The following is a 20,785-nucleotide window of genomic DNA, read 5'->3' as shown; positions in this document are numbered from 1 at the left end:
CATCCTTGCGCTACTCTTAGCAATCCATTATTTGATGGATTATAGCTCAGCCAAAAACGATATCAACACCGATCGTTCTTCACTTCTCGCCTTAAAATCCCAAATCACATTAGATCCTCAAAATATATTGACCCAAAATTGGAGCACTGAAGCCAGTGTTTGTAGTTGGATCGGAGTTACTTGTGATTCATACTACAATAGGGTGACACGGTTGGATATATCGGACATGGGTCTTGTCGGAACCCTCCCACGAGAAATCGGGAATCTTTCTTTCCTTGTCTCTTTAAATGCGAGTCACAACTCTTTTCATGGCCTCATTCCCCCATCTATCTTCAACATGTCATTTCTAGAAGTTTTGGAACTAAAGAATAATAGTTTGTCTAGTAGTTTACCTCTTGATATGTGCACACACAATCTGCATAGACTCAAGAGGCTTCGTATATCTTACAACGAGTTGTATGGGGAAATACCATCGAGTTTGGGGCATTGTTCACAGCTTGAGTATCTTTCTTTGGTCCAAAACAATTTCAGTGGATTTGTGCCGACAGAAATTGGGAACTTGACCAAGCTTCAAGAGTTGTACCTTGGTGAAAATAAGTTGACTGGTAAGTTGATTCCTATATTTATGAGGTCAAATCATGCATTTAATCCCATATTATTTAATTCTTTAATTTATGTGCTTTGCGTTTGAGGGTCAAATTTGAAATTTATCTCAGATTAATTGTATGTATAAACTTAATTTGGACCACTAATCATTATACAATAATGCATACAACTGTAAGGATGTGATTTGTTGATAAAGGTTTTATTTTTCTTTGAGTTATAACTCACACACATCCTTACTCATGCATATGAATGACTCGAACCTCCAACCTACATCATTTTACGTTATGCATGATTTCTCCTCTTTAATTTCAGGTCCAATACCATCTACTTAGGGCTGTTTAATTGGTTATCGAGTTTTGGATAATCCGTTAACCGAACCGAAATTCTCGGATTTGGGTATCCAATAACTGATTTTTTTGGTTATCGATTCGATTTCGAGTATCATTTTTTAAAAAATTCGGTTATCGGTTAACCCGATAACCGAAACGGGTTAACCGAAATAACTGAAAATTATTTAATATATATATATATATTATATATTTTAATTATTAATTCATTATTTTTCTTTTAAATCGAGTCTTAGTTAAAATAAAATTATGATATATTTAAAGTATAAGAATGAGCTTTAGTTTAGTAGATATTTCGGACTTAATGGTAAAAATAGGACGGTAACTTTCAATATTTTTCAGAAAGAGGACTATATGTTACGAAATTTGAAAATGAGGACTATATGTTACGAAATTTGAAAATAAGGACTATACCTTTCATTTTTTATAATTACACTCCTATTTAACACATTAAAATAATGACTATAGCTTAAGGTATTAGACCTTAGTGAAAACAATTTGAGAGATGATTATATTTCCCTCTCAATCGATTTTTGAAAATTATTGCATCCAAGATAAATAATTCAAAGCAATTTTCCATATAGAAGATGCCATTAATTTTTTTATAGTTAAGAAATTTAATTATTCATTTGTCATTCCATGAGCCTAAGAGATCCGATTACTTACTGCAAGATATAGCACCGGAAATCGAACATACCAGCTTCAAAAGAGGTGAAATAATAATAATTTTTTTGGGAATTTATACTGAGAGGTATATATGTTCTTATCTCTATACTGAGAATTTAACTACTTTGATACCTTACTATTTCATTTCTATTGATAATTCAGAAATTGGTTGATAATGTCATTCGGTTTAAACGTAGATTTTTGGGAAAATGGCAAAACTACAGCTCTTGCCTCTAATGGTATTTTTCGGTTCCTCGGTAACATGATGTATATATAGCTAAGCAATTTAATTATTCTTTTCTCATTTTACTTTCAACTTTATTAATACTAATTCTTTGTTCAAATGTTCAATCTAACAATAGAACCGGGCATGCACCTAAATCTAGATTTGATGTATTATAGTCTCCAAATATAAAAAGCTAGTGAGTATTTCGACGGAGAATTATTTTAACTTGACATTATTTCACAGGTGATATACCGAAAGAGATTGGTTATCTTAATTATTTACAGGTGTTGAGCATAAGCGACAACAAATTCAGTGGACGATTACCAAGACAACTTTGGAATGTCACGACTCTTCGTGAATTATACATTGGCAACATCTCTTTAACTGGTACGTTGTTACTTTTTTGCTAATTTTTTTTTGGATAAATCTATACGGATCAATTTGATCCGGATCAGTAGGGGTATAAAAGTCCAAAAAAAATGACTGAAAATGTGTTTTATCTTAAATGCCCCTTATAAAAGTTTATTATTTTAAAATACTAAATTTAATATATTGTGAATATAAATTGAATGTCTTTTCAATTTTCTAGGCCATAAATTAAGTTCATGAACATATGCACTTAAATCAATACATTGAACATATATAGGATACATAAAATTAAACAGTTCATAATTCAATTCGTAGGATTTTGTAATTCGTAGGATTTCATAATTTTTTTTTATAAAAAATTAAACATTTCATAATTCGTAGGATTTTTGTTTATTTAAGAAAATAATTAGTTTGGTATATATAAAGAACTTGTTTTTTTAATATGTTTTTATGTTTTATCTGACTTTTTTGTTTTTGTAACATTTTTTTATTTAAACACCCCCAATCACTATAAAAAGTGTTTCAATTTAAAAATTTAAATATTTATATTATTATTATTATTATTATGTTGGATAATATATCTAAATTAAATTTCTTTACATAAATCATTAATGAGTATTGTAACATTTTTATTATTATTATTTATCAAGTTTGTATCATTATTTATCAAGATTAAAAAAGTTTGTAACATTTTTTTATTTAAGCACCCCCAATTATTATTATTATTATTATTATTATTATTATTATTATTATTATTATTATTATTATTATTATTATTATTATTATTATTATTATTATTATTATTATTATTATTATTATTATTATTATTTATCAAGTATTGTGTATTTTTCAACATCATCTTGATTTTAGTATTTTCCATGAGATCCTAATTATTCGAAACACAACCCAAAATATAAAAAGTCATAAAATGTAATATAATATATATTCTAATTTAGGATTGTATATATGTATATGTATATCACATAGTTAATAAAATTAGAATATTTTGTACAAGTAATTATTTTTAGTATGAAAAAAAAAAAATTGTGTGAGATTGAGCCTATTGTAATATCCAATAAAATCATGAATAAATTACGAAGAATTTGAGTTTACTAATTTTAATGTAATTTTTTTAGAATATAAAATATAAACTATTTTCACCCGTTAGATCATCAAGATCTACGATAGGCTCAATCTCAAATTCTTCGTAATTTATTCATGATTTCATTGGAGATTACAATAGGCTCAATCTCACACAATTTTTTTGTCATACTAAAAATAATTACTTTGTACTTTTTGAAGGGTATATATAAAATATTTTATGTATATATTATAATTAATTCATAATTTTAGGAGATAAAAAACTTTTACAATGTTTTTAGAATATAAAATATAAACTATTTTCACCCGTTAGATCATCAAGATCTACGATAGGTTCAATCTCACACACATTAAAATTAGTAAACTCAAATTCTTCGTAATTTATTCATGATTTCATTGGAGATTACAATAGGCTCAATCTCACACAATTTTTTTTTCATACTAAAAATAATTACTTTGTACTTTTTGAAGGGTATATATAAAATATTTTATGTATATATTATAATTAATTCATAATTTTAGGAGATAAAAAACTTTTACAATGTTTTTAGAATATAAAATATAAACTATTTTCACCCGTTAGATCATCAAGATCTACGATAGGTTCAATCTCACACACATTAAAATTAGTAAACTCAAATTCTTCGTAATTTTTTCAATTCGATGTATAAAGGTATGAATTGTGAAAAATAAATTTTTGCTACTTTTGGGATTCTGAGTTATAATTTTATGTAGAACACATATCAATTCGCTGTATAAAGGTATGAATTGCGAAAAATAATTTTTTGCTACTTTTGGGATTCGAACTCAGGATCATGAATTCATCCAACGGGATGTTGAATCAACCGTAGATCTTGATGATCTAAGGGCTGAAAATGATTCTTATTTTATAGTTTAAGAAGTGTACTTATTTTAGCCCGCCATATATATATATATATATATATATATATATATATATATATATATATATATATATATATATTTGTAAATAAATCATATCATATATATATGAAAGCTCAACCAATTACATAAATAGTAACATATTGCCTAAGTTTATAATATTATGAAAAAATTTCATATTGCGTAAATTAAATTATCAGTTAATTTTTTTTATCTTTTTAATATTTTATATTTGTTAGTCATACGGATAAATGTAAATAAATTGTCCAACCAAAGTTTATAATATTATGAAAATTTATATTGGTAATATATATTATTAAAATAGACTTTAAATGAAATAATATCATATTTTTATATTAAATGATCACACATGTTCAGTAAATGTAAATAAAATATTTAGAAATGAAATGTATTAGAGATTTAACAAATGGTGGTGTTAATGATTGTTATGCATCTATCGATCTCCTTTAGTGTACATTGGCATTGCTTAATGCATCTAAAGTTTCAATAATAGACATCATTTCAAACATTTACACATCCTATTCTAACAACATTTGCGATCATTTTTATCTTGGTATCACGAGCAATAATTGTTCCTACCCGTTTCTTGTATAACATAAAATTTTAACATTCATATAATATTATTTTCATAATTTAAATATAAAAAATACTTTTACATAATATTTATTGTTAAATATAAAACGCTTCTCAAACAATCTTAAAGTCAGTGGATTGACTCATGTGTGCATGTGTTTCTGAAATTTTAAAAAAATGTATATATGCAAGGACGATGTACGAAATTGTAAACCCTCTACCCTTGATAAAATATTGAACTATTTGTTTATAGTTAATGAATATTAAAAATTATGAATTAATTATATTTAATAAAGTATAGTTTATTTTCGTCAAGTTACCATACTAAAAGCTACAAAACTAATACAATCACTGTAGTTAAGCCGTTTTTTCGTATATATTAAGCAATAACTTTCATAATGCATTAAGATATCCACCGAAAAAGAATGAAAAGTACACAATATATTTTTAAATTGTGTTGGCGATCACTAAAGCTAAAGTTGTTATTCATATATATTTGTGAGCAAGAAAAATATATACTTCAATTGTAGCAATTGGACAAGAGGTGACAATTTCATTTACGTGTATTTATTTTTAAAATATAAAATTTCGACTCTTTATTTTTAGTTAATAAATATAAAAATTAATTATATTTCATACAATATATATAATTTATGAATTATGTTTATATTTAAATCACTTTACATATTATCAATCAAATGCGTACGAAAACTTTAGCTTAAAATGTATCCATTGAATTTAGTCTTTACATTTTCCTGTAAAAAATTATGAATTAATTTTTTTTTTTTGATGAGGAATTATGAATTAATTATATTTAATATAATATAATTTATGAATTAAGTGTATATTTTAAACCACTTTACATATTATCAATCAAATGCCTACGAAAAGTTGAGCTTAAAATGTATCTATTCAATGGATTCTTTATATCTTCCTATCCCAAATATTAATATCTATGTTTTTATGTTTAATTTGTTTCATATTTTTGTTTTTGTAATAGTATTTTTTATTTAAATAAAGGGTGTGTTTACAAAAAAGAAAAGCATACATAACAAAAATAAAAGTAAAGAAACACTTCAGGAAAATAAAAGTAAAACATTTTAACAAAAAAAAATAAAAAACGTAAATATCAAAGCATGATATTCACAAATGCATGATTGAGTAATTAAATACATTCATGTTGGTTTACAAAATATATTATAAATTAGTCAAACTTCTCATTGAAAACACAAAAGTATTTATTGAAAATAATGTTCCCAATAATATATATACATATTTCATTAATATTAAAATGAAAAATACATAAAGGGTAAATATGTCTTTTTATGTTGAACATTAATTATTTTTTGGATTTGATCCGGATCAAATTGATCCAAATAGCAAGGTCCTTTTTTTTTATTGAGATGTTTGGTTTGAGGCATTGTATATTACTGCTTTGACTCGGTTTACAATTTACAGTTTACAGTTTAACATTAATATGATTGTCAGTGAACAAAGGATTAACCTTAGCAATAAATTAACCGTATGCTTTGATTAAATAAATGACTTTTTAATTTTATTTTAACAACTTATAACCCATTCGTAAATATCAGAGAGACCACTTAACTTAATTAATACTATTGCTCATGATTACTTTAGTAGACTCTAAACCGAATTGTTTACAACTTAGCCCATATCACAAGATATATTGGTCATGCATTACTGTTGGTGGGCTCTTATTTATTATTATTATTATTATTATTTCTCTCTCTCTCTCTCTCTATTCTTGACACAGTTTGCACTTTGCATCGATCTAAATGGAATTGTTTACAATTTATCCCATATGATATATTCACTTTCATATAATTAGGAAAAACACATCACTAACTATTTTTCTAATACTTATGATTTAATTTGTAGTTCATACTATTTGTAACATATTATTACTACACCCGATTCAAAAATAGTTATCATGATTTGACACAATTTGACAGGTGGTATTCCGAAAGAGATTGGTAATCTTAATAATCTAGAGATATTAGCCATGAGTTCCAACAATCTTAGTGGACCATTTCCAAGACAAATCTTGAACCTCACAAGTCTCCGTCGACTATACCTCTGGAACGCCTCTTTAAATGGTATGTCTGCATTACTCTTTAAGCCAAAACTTTAGTGAAAGAGTTTGGTATATCGTAACTAACCATGAGAATTGGAAATAATATGTGATACACATTTAGTCTTATGCTTAAGTCAAAGTCTATTGCTAGTTGTGTAAGAGATGATTATATTTCTCTCTCAATCGATTTTTGAAAATTATTGCATCCAAGAAAAATAATTGAAAGCACTTTTCCATATAGAAGATGCCATTAATTTTTTTATAGTTAAGAAATTTAATTATTCATTTGTCATTCCATGAGTCTAAGAGATCCGATTACTTATTGCAAGATATAGCACCGGAAATCGAACATACCAGCTTCAAAAGAGGTGAAATAATAATAATTTTTTAAAAAAAGTTGCGTAATATATTTTCCCGATAAAAGAAAAAGGAAAACAGACTCTAATATTTTGAAAAATAATTGGAGCAGTGGAATCTCTTTTTCACATGAGACTTGAAGACAGCATCCCACTTGAAAATGGAAATCTTTCTTCGCTCGTCTATACTAGGAATTTAACTAGGTTGATACCTTACTATTTCATTTCTATTGATAATTCAGAAATAGGTTGATAATGTCATTTGGTTTAAACGTAGATTTTTGGGAAAATGGCAAAACTACGGCTCTTGCCTCTAATGATATTTTTCGGTTCCTCGGTAACGTGATGTATATATAGCTAAGCAATTTAATTATTATTTTCTCATTTTACTTTCAACTTTATTTATACTGATTCTTTATTCAGATGTTCAATCTAACAATAAAACCGGTCATACACCGAAATCTAGATTTGATGTATTATAGTCTCCAAATATAAAAAAAACTAGTGAGTATTTTAACATTAATCTTTTTGCAATAAACCGTATGCTTTGATTAAAAAAAAATGACATTTTAATTTTATTTTAACAATTTAATACCAATTTGTAAATATCAGAGGGCCCACAAAACTTAATTGATATTGCTCAATTCATAACTATATACTATAACTTTGCATGACTATATATGACTTTGAATTGATTAGATATAAATTCTTGCACATTAATCTTTTTGCAATAACCGTATGCTTTGATTAAAAAAATGACATTTTAATTTTATTTTAACAACTTAATACCAATTTGTAAATATTAGAAGGCTCACAAAACTTAATTGATATTGCTCATGATTACTTTGGTAGACTCTAAACCGAATTATTGACCACTACTTAGCCCATATCACAAGATATATTGCTCATGATTACTACGGTGGGCTCTTATTTATTATTATTATTATTATTATTATTATTATTATTATTATTATTATTATTATTATTATTATTATTATTATCGGAAGATGTATTTTATCGATAATACTTTATCAGGCTGCTTACCAAAAGACATTTGCTCGCATAACAACCTTCAAAGACTCAAACTACTTAGCCTGTGGGGGAACAAATTGGAGGGAGATATACCATTGAGTTTGGGTCAATGTACACAACTTGAGAGTATTGACTTGTCATACAACAACTTTGGTGGAAATGTCCCTCGAGAAATTGGGAACATCACACAGCTTAAGGAATTAGACCTTCGCCGGAACAATTTGAAAGGTATGCTCTTATCTTTATACTAATAATTTAACTGATTATCTCGAAATCAATTGATGATAACATCATTCAATTTCATGCTTTGTTTTTCTAGCTTTGCATTGTTTTACAGTTACATCCATCATATGAGAAAAGATGATATATTGAAGGCTTTTCCGAGGCTCAAAAAAGTTAATTTACCATTTTTTCATAATTATTATTTATTTTTCTCGCTTTGGGGTTTGAGAATCAACGGATTTTGATGTCAAATCTAATTAGCATTATAGGTTCAACAAGTTTTGAAAGATCACGTTAAGTACTCAAAATATCACAAGAGATACATACATACATTCACTTAATTTCATATAGTTGGACAACGCTAATTTACATTTCATAATTGATCGTATGAATATTTTTATTTTCATTATTTGAATTTTTTCAGTCCCACCCTTGTAATGGGATATTAGGTCACATAATAGTATTTCAGTCCTAAAATTTTACTTATATTCTTTTTCTTTTCGTATATCTATTATGGAATTCGGATTATAGTCCACCCAACTCCTTTTTCTGCATTAGCAAGATAGGGGAGCAGTTTGAAGTGGTGTACCACTAATATACTTTATAATCGAACATAATTTTTTAACTTGACATTATTTCACAGGTGATATTCCGAAAGAGATTGGTTATCTTAATTATTTACAGGTATTGAGGATGAGCGACAACAAATTCAGTGGACGATTACCAAGACAACTTTGGAATGTCACGACTCTTCGTAAATTATACATTGACAACATCTCTTTAACAACTGGTACGTTGTTACTTTTTTGCTAAATTTTTTTATTGAGATATTTGGTCTGAGGCATTAACCACCTTTATTGTTATTTCTAATAAGCCAATTGTTAATCATATTTATCGTCACTTTTCTGTCCTATTTTCTGTTCTTTGAACATTGTATATTACTGCTTTGACTCGGTTTACAGTTGAACAAAGGATTAACCTTAGCAATAAATTAAATAAATGACTTTTTAATTTTATGTTAACAACTTATAACCAATTCGTAAATATCAGAGAGACCACTTAACTTAATTAATACTATTGCTCATGATTACTTTAGTAGACTCTAAACCGAATTGTTTACAACTTAGCCCATATCACAAGATATATTGCTCATGCATTACTGTTGGTGGGCTCAATTTCACAGGTGGACTTTATTATTATTATTATTATTATTATTATTATTATTATTATTATTATTATTATTATTATTATTATTATTATTATTATCTCTTTCTGTCTCTCTCTCTCTATTATTGACTCAATTTGCATCGATCTAAATGGAATTGTTTACAATTTATCCCATATGATATATATTCACTTTCATTTAATTAGGAAAAGCACTTCACTAACTATTTTTCTAATACTTATGATTTAATTTGCAGTTCATACTATTTGTAACATATTATTACACCCGATTCAAATCGAGTTATCATGATTTGAAACAATTTCACAGGTGGTATTCCGAAAGAGATTGTTTATCTTAATAATTTAGAGACTTTAGACATGAGTGGCAACAATCTTAGTGGACCATTTCCAAGACAAATCTTGAACATCACAAGTCTCCGTCACCTATACCTTGGTGGCGCCTCTTTAAATGGTATGTCTGCACTACTCTTTAAGCCAAAACTTTAGTGAAAGAGTTTGGTATATATATCGTACATAACTAACCATGGGAATTATAAAAATACGTGATACACATTTAGTTTTATGCTTAAGTCAAAGTCTATTGCCCGTCGTGTATGAGATGAATATTATATTTCCCTTTCAATCGATTTTTGAAAATCATCACGTCCAAGGAAAATAATTAAACGCAATTTTCCATATAGAAGATGTCATAGGGCTCCCCAATAATTTTTTTATAGTTAAGAAATTTAATTATTATTTGCTTTTATAAAGTTACAATATTAAAAAGCTAGTGAGTATTTCGATCTAACAACAAAACCGGGCATGCACCTAAATCTAGATTTGATGTATTATAGTCTCCAAATATAAAAAGCTAGCTAGTGAGTATTTTGACTTGGAATTATTTTAAATTGTAATTTAAATTAAGTTATAGTATTATTTTTCGTATAATGCTATTATCTAAGCTGATTTGTGAGATTATATGGTCTGGAGTTTGTAAAATTTGGTCACAATACACTTAACAAAATTATTAAAATCTGTGCCGAAGCTATTTAGGTATATATTTTTGCATACGGAGGGTGTATTTTATACCATAATACTTTATCAAGCCACCTACCAAAAGACATTTGCTCGCATAACAACCTTCAAAGACTCAAACTACTTAGCCTGTGGTCGAACAAATTGGAGGGAGATATACCGTTGAGTTTGGGTCAATGTACACAACTTGAGAGTATTTACTTGACAGACAACAACTTTGGTGGAAATCAACTTGTACATTAATCTTTTAGCAATAAACTGCATGCTTTGATAAAAAAAAATGACTTTTTAATTTTATTTTAACAACTGAAAACCAATTTGTAAATATCAGAAGGCCCATTTAATTGATTCATTGCCAAGAATAAATTGAACCGAGTCAAAATTAATTGTGGATTCGACAATTACCATTTAATATTCCCTTAATAATGTATTCGAACTAACAAAAACGAACCATTAAATATATTGTTCTAATACTTATTATTTTTGTGGTCGTGTTATAATAATCAAATCAATTTATTTTACGACTTGGCAATTGTGGAGGTGATATTCCAAAAGAGATTGATTATGTATATCTTGGGAATAAGAAATTCCACAATGCTATGAAAACTTTAGCAAATCTTTAGCCATCTATCGTTCAATTATAAATCAGTTTAGTGGTAAAAAAAATTAGACGGAACATTACATAAATTATTTGTCATCCATTTCCTAATTTGTTGGTTTTAGATGCATTTGTTGAAAAGATATTTCAAATTATCTGTCAAAGTAAGATATGCGATTTGTCTAATTCCTTTGCCAATGCATGCACAATATGAAATAGAACACGAATGATATTTAAAAAAAAAAATAGAAAACACTTTTTTTCGAATTGTATGACTTAGCTAATTTGTGTCAAAAGATCTGAGTGCTTTACATCCCTATCTTTAAAGTGATTTATATGAAGGGTTCTCCAATTTTCAGGTCCAATACCATCCACCATTGGAAATCTATCAAATTTGTGGGCCCTAGACCTCTCTTCCAACAAATTAAATGGTGAGCTTCCATTCTCCATGTGCAACATGACATCCCTTCAAATTCTTATTTTCTCAAATAACAGTTTGGAAATCTTTGGACATATTTCATCTAAATGCAAATCACTTTAGTGGCCCCATTCCATCAATATTTATGAGAGGGTGTATTTTTGAGTCTAACAATTTGAGTGTTAATAAATTGCAAGGAAATTTGTCTATACGTGTGTTCATATAAGATATGCGATTTGTCTAATTCCTTTGTCACTCCATGTGCAATATGAAATAGATTTATATATCTTGATATAAATGGAAACTCTTTTCATGTCACTATTTCCTCCATCTATTTTTAATTTGTTGTTAATAGAATATATTTATTTATATGGCAATCCTATCAGCTCGTGTGATATCCCGACTTTTCTATAAGAAATATAGAAGATCTTTACTTAGTTTATTATTGCTACACGTCCATTTTTAATAAATTATATTATATTCCAAAGAAATTTTACAACTTTGACGTTGATGATTTTTTTTTAGAAATTAGTTGATAATGTCATTCAATTTCATGCTTTCACTACCTTGTTATGCCATTTTTTTAATTATGCTTTATTGACTTGATTGGAATAATAATTTAGTTTTTGAAATAATTCAAAAATATGGAAAAGAATTTTGGGTTGTCTATATTTTTTATAAAAACTATTTTTGATTGAATGATATTTTATCTAAGAATCAATAGAATACATGTTTTTATTGAAGAAGACCCTTTCATAAAAAAATTAACAAAGTGGGCATTTTTATCTATTAACATTTACTTTTATCCATCTAAACTAATCCTCAAAAATAAGTTTTTATAATATTTTTGATGAATTAATAGTTATTTGAGTAGAAGTCAAATTTTGTGGCTCAATGATTTGACTTCCACGCGGCATTGTCACATAAGTCAAATAATGACTTGCAAATTGAGTTGTCTTGTAAATTAATACTTTATCCGTTCCATAAAAATGTGCATCATTTTTTGTAGCACGAATTTTAATAAAATGTTAAATAACTGTATTAAGAGTTGAAAAAGTGATTGATTTTATTAAAAAATTAGAATAAGAAATAAAAAATTAGTGGTGTAGTAGTGTCCAAAAATGACAATGCACACTCTTATGGGTCGGAGTAAGCTAGTTTGCAAAAATTCTAGGCTCACAAGAACAGTTTTAGATTTGAATATAAAGGGCATTTGTAGGCTTCTAGTCTCCAAAATTCTAGGCATATTTTAAATCAACTATTACTCTCTTTTTTATTAAAAAAAAGATTAGTAACGATTTTTCATTTTCCCAATAGTGATTCAAATCCCTAATCTATTAATTGGAAGTGGAGAACTTTACCAATTTAGTCACGCTTCGTTATGAAATTAACTATATACTTATAACTTTGTATGACTATATATGACTTTGAATTTATTAGATATAAATTCTTGCACATTAATCTTTTTGCAATATGCGTTGATTAAAAAAAATGACATTTTAATTTTATTTTAACAACTTAATACCAATTTGTAAATATTAGAGGGCCCACAAAACTTAATTGATATTACTTTGGTAGACTCTAAACCGAATTATTGACCACTACTTAGCCCATATCACAAGATATATTTCTCATGATTACTACGGTGGGCTCTTATTATTATTATTATTATTATTATTATTATTATTATTATTATTATTATTATTATTATTATTATTATTATTATTATTATTATTATTATTATTATTATTATTTCTCTCTCTTTTTCTATACTTGACTAGGTTTACATCGATCTTATTAAATGGAATTGTTTACAAATTAGCCCATATGATTAGAAAAAGAACACCACTAACTAATTTTCTAATAGTAATTATGATTTTAGATTGGTTAGATTAACTATATATGACTCTGCATTGAATAGGTTAAATATAAATTCTTGTACATTAATCTTTTAGCAATAAACCGTATGATTTGATAAAAAAAAATGACTTTTTAATTTTATTTTAACAACTGAAAACCAATTTGTAAATATCAGAGGGCCCACTTAATTGAACCATTGCCAAGAATAAATTGAACCGAGTCAAAATTAAGTGGATTCGACAATTACCATTTAATATTCCCTTAATAATGTATTCGAACTAACAAAAACGAACCATTAAATATAGTGTTCTAATACTTATTATTTTTGTGGTCGTGTTATAATAATCAAATCAATTTATTTTACGACTTGGCAATTGTGGAGGTGATATTCCAAAAGAGATTGATTATGTATATCTTGGGAATAAGAAATTCCACAATGCTATGAAAACTTTAGCAAATCTTTAGCCATCTATCGTTCAATTATAAATCAGTTTAGTGGTAAAAAAAATTAGACGGAACATTACATAAATTATTTGTCATCCATTTCCTAATTTGTTGGTTTTAGATGCATTTGTTGAAAAGATATTTCAAATTATCTGTCAAAGTAAGATATGCGATTTGTCTAATTCCTTTGCCAATGCATGCACAATATGAAATAGAACACGAATGATATTTAAAAAAAAAAATAGAAAACACTTTTTTTCGAATTGTATGACTTAGCTAATTTGTGTCAAAAGATCTGAGTGCTTTACATCTCTATCTTTAATGTGATTTATATGAAGGGTTCTCCAATTTTCAGGTCCAATACCATCCACCATTGGAAATCTATCAAATTTGTGGAACCTAGACCTCTCTTCAAACAAATTAAATGGTGAGCTTCCATTCTCCATGTGCAACATGACATCCCTTCAAATTCTTATTTTCTCAAATAACAGTTTGGAAATCTTTGGACATATTTCATCTAAATGCAAATCACTTTATGGCCCCATTCCATCAATATTTATGAGAGGGTGTATTTTTGAGTCTAACAATTTTAGTGTTAATAAATTGCAAGGAAATTTGTCTATACGTGTGTTCATATAAGATATGCGATTTGTCTAATTCCTTTGTCACTCCATGTGCAACATGAAATAGATTTATATATAAAAAAAAGTTGAGTAATATATTTTCTCCATAAAAGAAAAAGGAAAACATACTCTAATATTTTAAAAAATAATTGGAGCAGTGTTATCTCTTTTTCACATGGATAATAGAGTGACTTATTTAGAACTCTAGCTGGGGTATGACTTGTGAGACTCGAAGGCAGCATCCCACTAGAAATTGGAAATCTGTCTTCACTTGTTTATCTTGATATGAATGGAAACTCTTTTCATGGTACTATTTCCTCTATCTATTTTTTAATTTGTTGTTAATAGAATATATTTATTTATATGGTAATCCTATCAGCTTGTGTGATATCCCGACTTTTCTATAAGAAATATAGAAGATCTTTACTTAGTTTATTATTGATACACGTCCATTTTTAATAAATTATATTATTCCAAAGAAATTTTACAACTTTGACGTTCATGATTTTTTTTTAGAAATTATTTGATAATGTCATTCAATTTCATGCTTTCACTACCTTGTTATGCCATTTTTTTTTTTAATTATGCTTTATTGACTTGATTGGAATAATAATTTAGTTTTTGAAATAATTCAAAAATATGGAAAAGAATTTTGGGTTGTCTAAATTTTTTATAAAAACTATTTTTGATTGAATGATATTTTTATCTAAGAATCAATAGAATACATGTTTTTATTAAAGAAGACCCTTTCATAAAAAACTTAAGAAAGTGGGCATTTTTATCTATTAACACTTACTTTTATCCATCTAAACTAATCCTCAAAAATAAATTTTTATAATATTTTTGATGAATTAATAGTTATTTGAGTAGAAGTCAAAATTTGTGGCTCAATGATTTGACTTCCACGCGGCATTGTCACATAAGTCAAATAATGACTTGCAAATTGAGTTGTCTTGTAAATTAATACTTTATCCGTTCCATAAAAGTGTGCATCATTTTTTGTAGCACGAGTTTTAATAAAATGTTAAATAAGTGTATTGGGAGTTGAAAAAGTGATTGACTTTATTAAAAAATAAAAGTAAGAAATAAAAAATTAGTGGTGTAGTAATGTCCAAAAATGACAATGCACACTCTTATGTGCCAGAATAAGTAGTCTCCAAAAATTATAGGCTCACAAGAACAGTTTTAGATTTGAATATAAAGCGCATTTGTAGGCTTCTAGTCTCCAAAATTCTAGGCATATTTTAAATCAACTATTACTCTCTTTTTTATTAAAAAAAAGATTAATAACGAATTTTCATTTTCCCAATAGTGATTCAAATCCCTAATCTATTAATTGGAAGTGGAGAACTTTACCAATTGAGTCACGCTTCGTTATGAAATTAACTATATACTTATAACTTTGCATGACTATATATGACTTTGAATTGATTAGATATAAATTCTTGCACATTAATCTTTTTGCAATAAACCGTATGCTTTGATTAAAAAAATGACATTTTAATTTTATTTTAACAATTTAATACCAATTTGTAAATATATATCAGAGGGCCCACAAAACTTAATTGATATTGCTCAATTCATAACTATATATAACTTTGCATGACTATATATGACTTTGAATTGATTAGATATAAATTCTTGCTACTTTCAAAAAAAAAAAGATATAAATTCTTGCACATTAATCTTTTTGCAATAAACCGTATGCTTTGATTAAAAAAATGACATTTTAATTTTATTTTAACAACTTAATACCAATTTGTAAATATCAGAGGGCCCACAAAGCTTAATTAATATTGCTCATGATTATACTTATTATTTTTGTGGTCGTGTTATAATAATCAAATCAATTCTTTTACAACTTGGCGATCAAAGAGATTGATTATGTATATCTTGGGAATAAGAAATTCCACAATGCTATGAAAACTTTAGCAAATCTTTGGCCATCTTTCGTTCAATTATAAATCAGTTTAGTGGTAAAAAATGAGATATATGGAACATTACATAAATTATCTGTCGTCCATTTCCTAATTTGTTGGTTTTAGATACATTTATTGAAAAGATATTTCAAATTATCTGCCGAAGTAAATGGTGAGTTTCCACTTGGCAGAAACGCTTGCAAAACTTGATCAGATCTTTAGCTTATTTTGTTTTCTTAACTTGCTGGCTTCTTCTCATATAACTAATTTATGCTTAGTTAGATAAATACTCTAACAACAGTTGGATTTTCTGTTTCCAGCCATATTGGATCTTCTATTTTCTCAATGTTAAAAGATGATTTGTTAAATTATGATGTCATCAAGTATACTTGGTGTGCATGTCTTCGTGATACAGGGAAATATAAGATTTGTAACAAAATATCTTGTGTGCATTGCTAATTGATTTATACTTTAGAGGCATTTAGCAAATAATAAAGTTTCAGCGTATGTTTTCAAGTACAAAACAAATGTCTTTCTTACTATGCTCCATCTTTAAAGCGATTGAAATGAAGGGTTCTTCAATTTTTAGGTCCAATACCATCCACCATTGGGAATCTATCAAATTTGATGGAGCTAGACCTCTCTTCCAACAAATTAAATGGTGAGCTTCCATTCATCATCTGATATAATAACTTTTTTACAAACTTGATTGGAACTTTGGCCATTTTTGTTTGAACTAGTCTTTTTAATATTTTACATTTGGTAAGATAAGATATGCAATTTGTCTAATTCCTTTGCCAATGCATGCACAATATGAAATAGAACACGAATGATATTAATAAGAAAAGAAAAAAATAGAAAACACTTTTTTTCGAATTGTATGACTTAGCTAATTTGTGTCAAAAAATCTTAGTGCTTTACATCTCTATCTTTAAAGTGATTTATATGAAGGGTTTTCCAATTTTCCAATACCATCCACCATTGGAAATCTATCAAATTTGGGGTATTTAAGGCTCTCTTCCAACAAATTAAATGGTGAGCTTAATTAGCTAAATACTTTAACAATAGTTGGATTTGTTGTTTCCAACCATGTTGTAACTCTATTAATTTTAAGGATCAATGTTAACAAATGCTATATTAAATTAAGATGCCATTGAATATATGAGACATGCATGGGTGATATAAGAATAGAAGAGCTAATTTAATTTCTATCAAAATACTTCACGTGCATAAAATGTATTTCTTCATTGCCGTTTCTTTATGTATCCAGATTGTTGACTTCTCAAACTTTCAGGTCCAATATCATCCACCATTGGGAATCTATCAAATTTGGAGTATTTATTGCTCTCTTCCAACAAATTAAATGGTGAGCTTCCATTCTGCATCTGCAACTTGACATCCCTTCAGTTTCTTCTACTCTCAAATAACAGTTTGGAAGGGACAGTTCCACAATGCTTTCGAAACTTGAGCAAATCGTTGTCCATATTTCATTTAAATGCAAATAACTTTAGTGGCCCCATTCCATCAATATTTATCAAAGGGTGTAGTCTTCAGTCCATCAATTTGAGTGGTAATAAATTGCAAGGAAGATTACCGAAATCCTTAATCAATTGCAAAAGTCTGAAGGGTCTCGACGTTGGAAATAATAGAATACAAGATGAATTTCCCTTTTGGATGGAAGGTCTTCCTGACCTTCGAGTGCTCGTCTTGAAGTCTAACAAGTTTGATGGTAACATGTCGCTGGCTTCACGAAGCAACCTTCCATTTCCTAAGTTGCAAGTTTTAGATATATCAGAGAACGAATTTGTGGGGTCTCTACCTCGAAAATATTTCAAAAATTTCAGAGCAATGATGGATGTGAAGGAAAATCAAAAAGAAAGATACAATAATAATGATTGGCAATTTCAAGCATTCGTGGAGATGACAATCACCTTGAAAGGCTTAGATCAGTTATTGAAGAGATTGTTGGAAACCTTTACAATAATTGATTTATCCTCCAATAATTTCTCTGGGAGTATTCCAGATTCCATAGGTAATCTGAATTCTCTGAGATACTTGAATTTGTCGCACAATAATCTCATGGGACACATACCTGCATCTCTTGGAAATATAAGTGTGCTTGAATCATTGGACTTGTCATCGAACAAATTGGACGGAGGAATTCCAAGTGAATTGACGAGGTTGACATTTCTTGCGAAATTAAACCTGTCAATGAATGATCTAGTGGGGCAAATACCACAATCTACTCAGTTTTCGACATTTGAGAATGATTCATATGTGGGAAACTTGAGATTGTGTGGATTTCCGTTGACGAGAAAATGCAACGAGGAGAATGGGCAGCGGATGCAGCCAGAAGAACAAGATGACGAAGATGATGAGTATGGATTTATAGATGGATTTGGATGGAGAAGTGTGGTGATGGGATATGGAAGTGGAATCATAGTTGGAATTGGAATTGGTTGTTGGATTATTCGATTTGGAAGGCCAAGATGGTTGGTGGAATTCTTTTTTGGCGTTGGATATATAAATAAGAAGAAGAAGAAGACAAGGAAGAGAGCTACTCCAACACAGAGGAGAAGTTGATTCAAGACAAGCATATATCATGAGCTTTTCTTTCTTGCTTTTTTGTTGTTTTTAAGACTTTAGATTGTTGTTTTTTTTATTGCTACTCGTGAGTTTGTGATTTAGAGTTTATAAAATTTCCTGCTGCTACGTGACGCATTAATCTCAGCCTCCCCAGAAGCCATCACACGAAGAAAACGACAGTGGTTTTGCTGATTTTCTTACATTTTTCTTCATTCTTCGTTGTGGGTTTTCTTTGAAAAGTGATTGTGATGGAGTCCCGGTATGATAAAAGCAGTTATTTTCTTGTTGGCTTTTTGTCGAACATTTGGCGGACTTGTTTTCGCCATTCTTTAGAGAATCTTAATTCTCAATTTGTTTCACAATACTAGAATTCCCTTCGTCTCTTGTCATCAAATAGATTGGATGGGGAAATTCCGAGTGAGTTAACCAAGTTGAATTTTTTTACAAAATTAAATTCCGAGTGATTATACTATTATACCCTTATAGCCATCATTTAAATTTTATAATGAATTATAAATTTATAAAATAAACAATCTGAAAGAGGCGTAAAACTGCAAAACTCATGTTCTTCTCCGGCATCTCTGAAACCGCAAAACTCATTAGAAGCAGGCGCTCCGCCTCTTCCAAGCACTCGTTATTCTGCAAATATTCTATACAAGTTATCTTCTCCATCTCTTCAACGTCGTTAAACTTCATTAATGAGCGCATCATGCTAATATAAACTTTATTAACAACCTTCCTACCCTTGTAAGCCTTCCAGATTATAAATGTAGTAGAAGAAGATGAAGAAGTCCGTGTTGGTCCAAAATTAACTAAATTGACTGTTAATGCTCAAATTACCTTCAATAGAAGACAAAAATTATAACAAACCAATAACAACAGAAAAATTAGAACCAGCGAATCACAAATTATAATCACATTTTCCACTGGAAATGTTGCGGAACTTGAAGCTTAGCTTAGCTGCAGTAATGGAATCGATCACCATGAGACTATCCTTTATCACCTTCGCCAATTCCTGTGGTGTCTTAGGCCTCGACTGCTTGAAGAACGAGAACGACGTTATGATGATTCATGAAATCACGAAATAGTACTTCGATAATCGAAGAGAAAACGACATTGTGATGATTCAGTCGTTGGCGATGGCGACGACATCTATAACATCTGACGAGGCTCTGCATGTGAAGAGAGAAAGAGATAGAGAGATCGAGATAGAGATATAGAGACAAAGGGGCTATACAAATTTGAGTTGGGCTATATAAATAAATTAAGAAATATTTGGAATGAGGCTATATGAATTTGAGATTGAACATAAATGTTTTTTTAATTTAACTTTTATGACTTATGATTCATTATAAATTCTAAACGGTGGCTATAAGGGTATAATAGTATAATCATACTTATTTTTATTATTATTTTAATTAAGGGGCTATAGTGATAAAATTGGGAGCTTAGTTTAAAATTACCCTTTTTAAAAATAATGGCCAAATATATATATGTCAATGTGAGCCTTATGGGCCGGGCCGACATGGTTTGGTCAGAGATCAGCCCAACTTTTGATTCAGACGTATATAAGGTTAGAATTGATTTATAATTCCTATACAAGGGTATTGTCTTACTGAATGTA

At 28.3% G+C, this 20,785-nt stretch overlaps 1 protein-coding gene across 1 annotated transcript; it reads left to right on the top strand.

The window, feature by feature from the left end:
- Positions 1-226: 226 nt before the first annotated feature.
- On the top strand, positions 227-19,453 carry LOC131003861 (receptor-like protein 36). The gene is made up of 2 exons (XM_057930413.1): positions 227-605; positions 17,870-19,453. Exons 1-2 carry the CDS (start codon positions 227-229, stop codon positions 19,156-19,158), a joined length of 1,668 nt encoding a protein of 555 aa, XP_057786396.1. The 3' UTR covers positions 19,159-19,453.
- The last annotated feature ends 1,332 nt before the right edge of the window (positions 19,454-20,785 follow it).

Source organism: Salvia miltiorrhiza, unplaced genomic scaffold (assembly GCF_028751815.1).
Source record: "Salvia miltiorrhiza cultivar Shanhuang (shh) unplaced genomic scaffold, IMPLAD_Smil_shh original_scaffold_282_1, whole genome shotgun sequence".
Lineage (NCBI taxonomy): Eukaryota > Viridiplantae > Streptophyta > Magnoliopsida > Lamiales > Lamiaceae > Salvia > Salvia miltiorrhiza.
The sequence above is the reverse complement of the archived record's forward strand: the minus strand, read 5'-3'. Positions and strand labels throughout refer to the sequence as shown.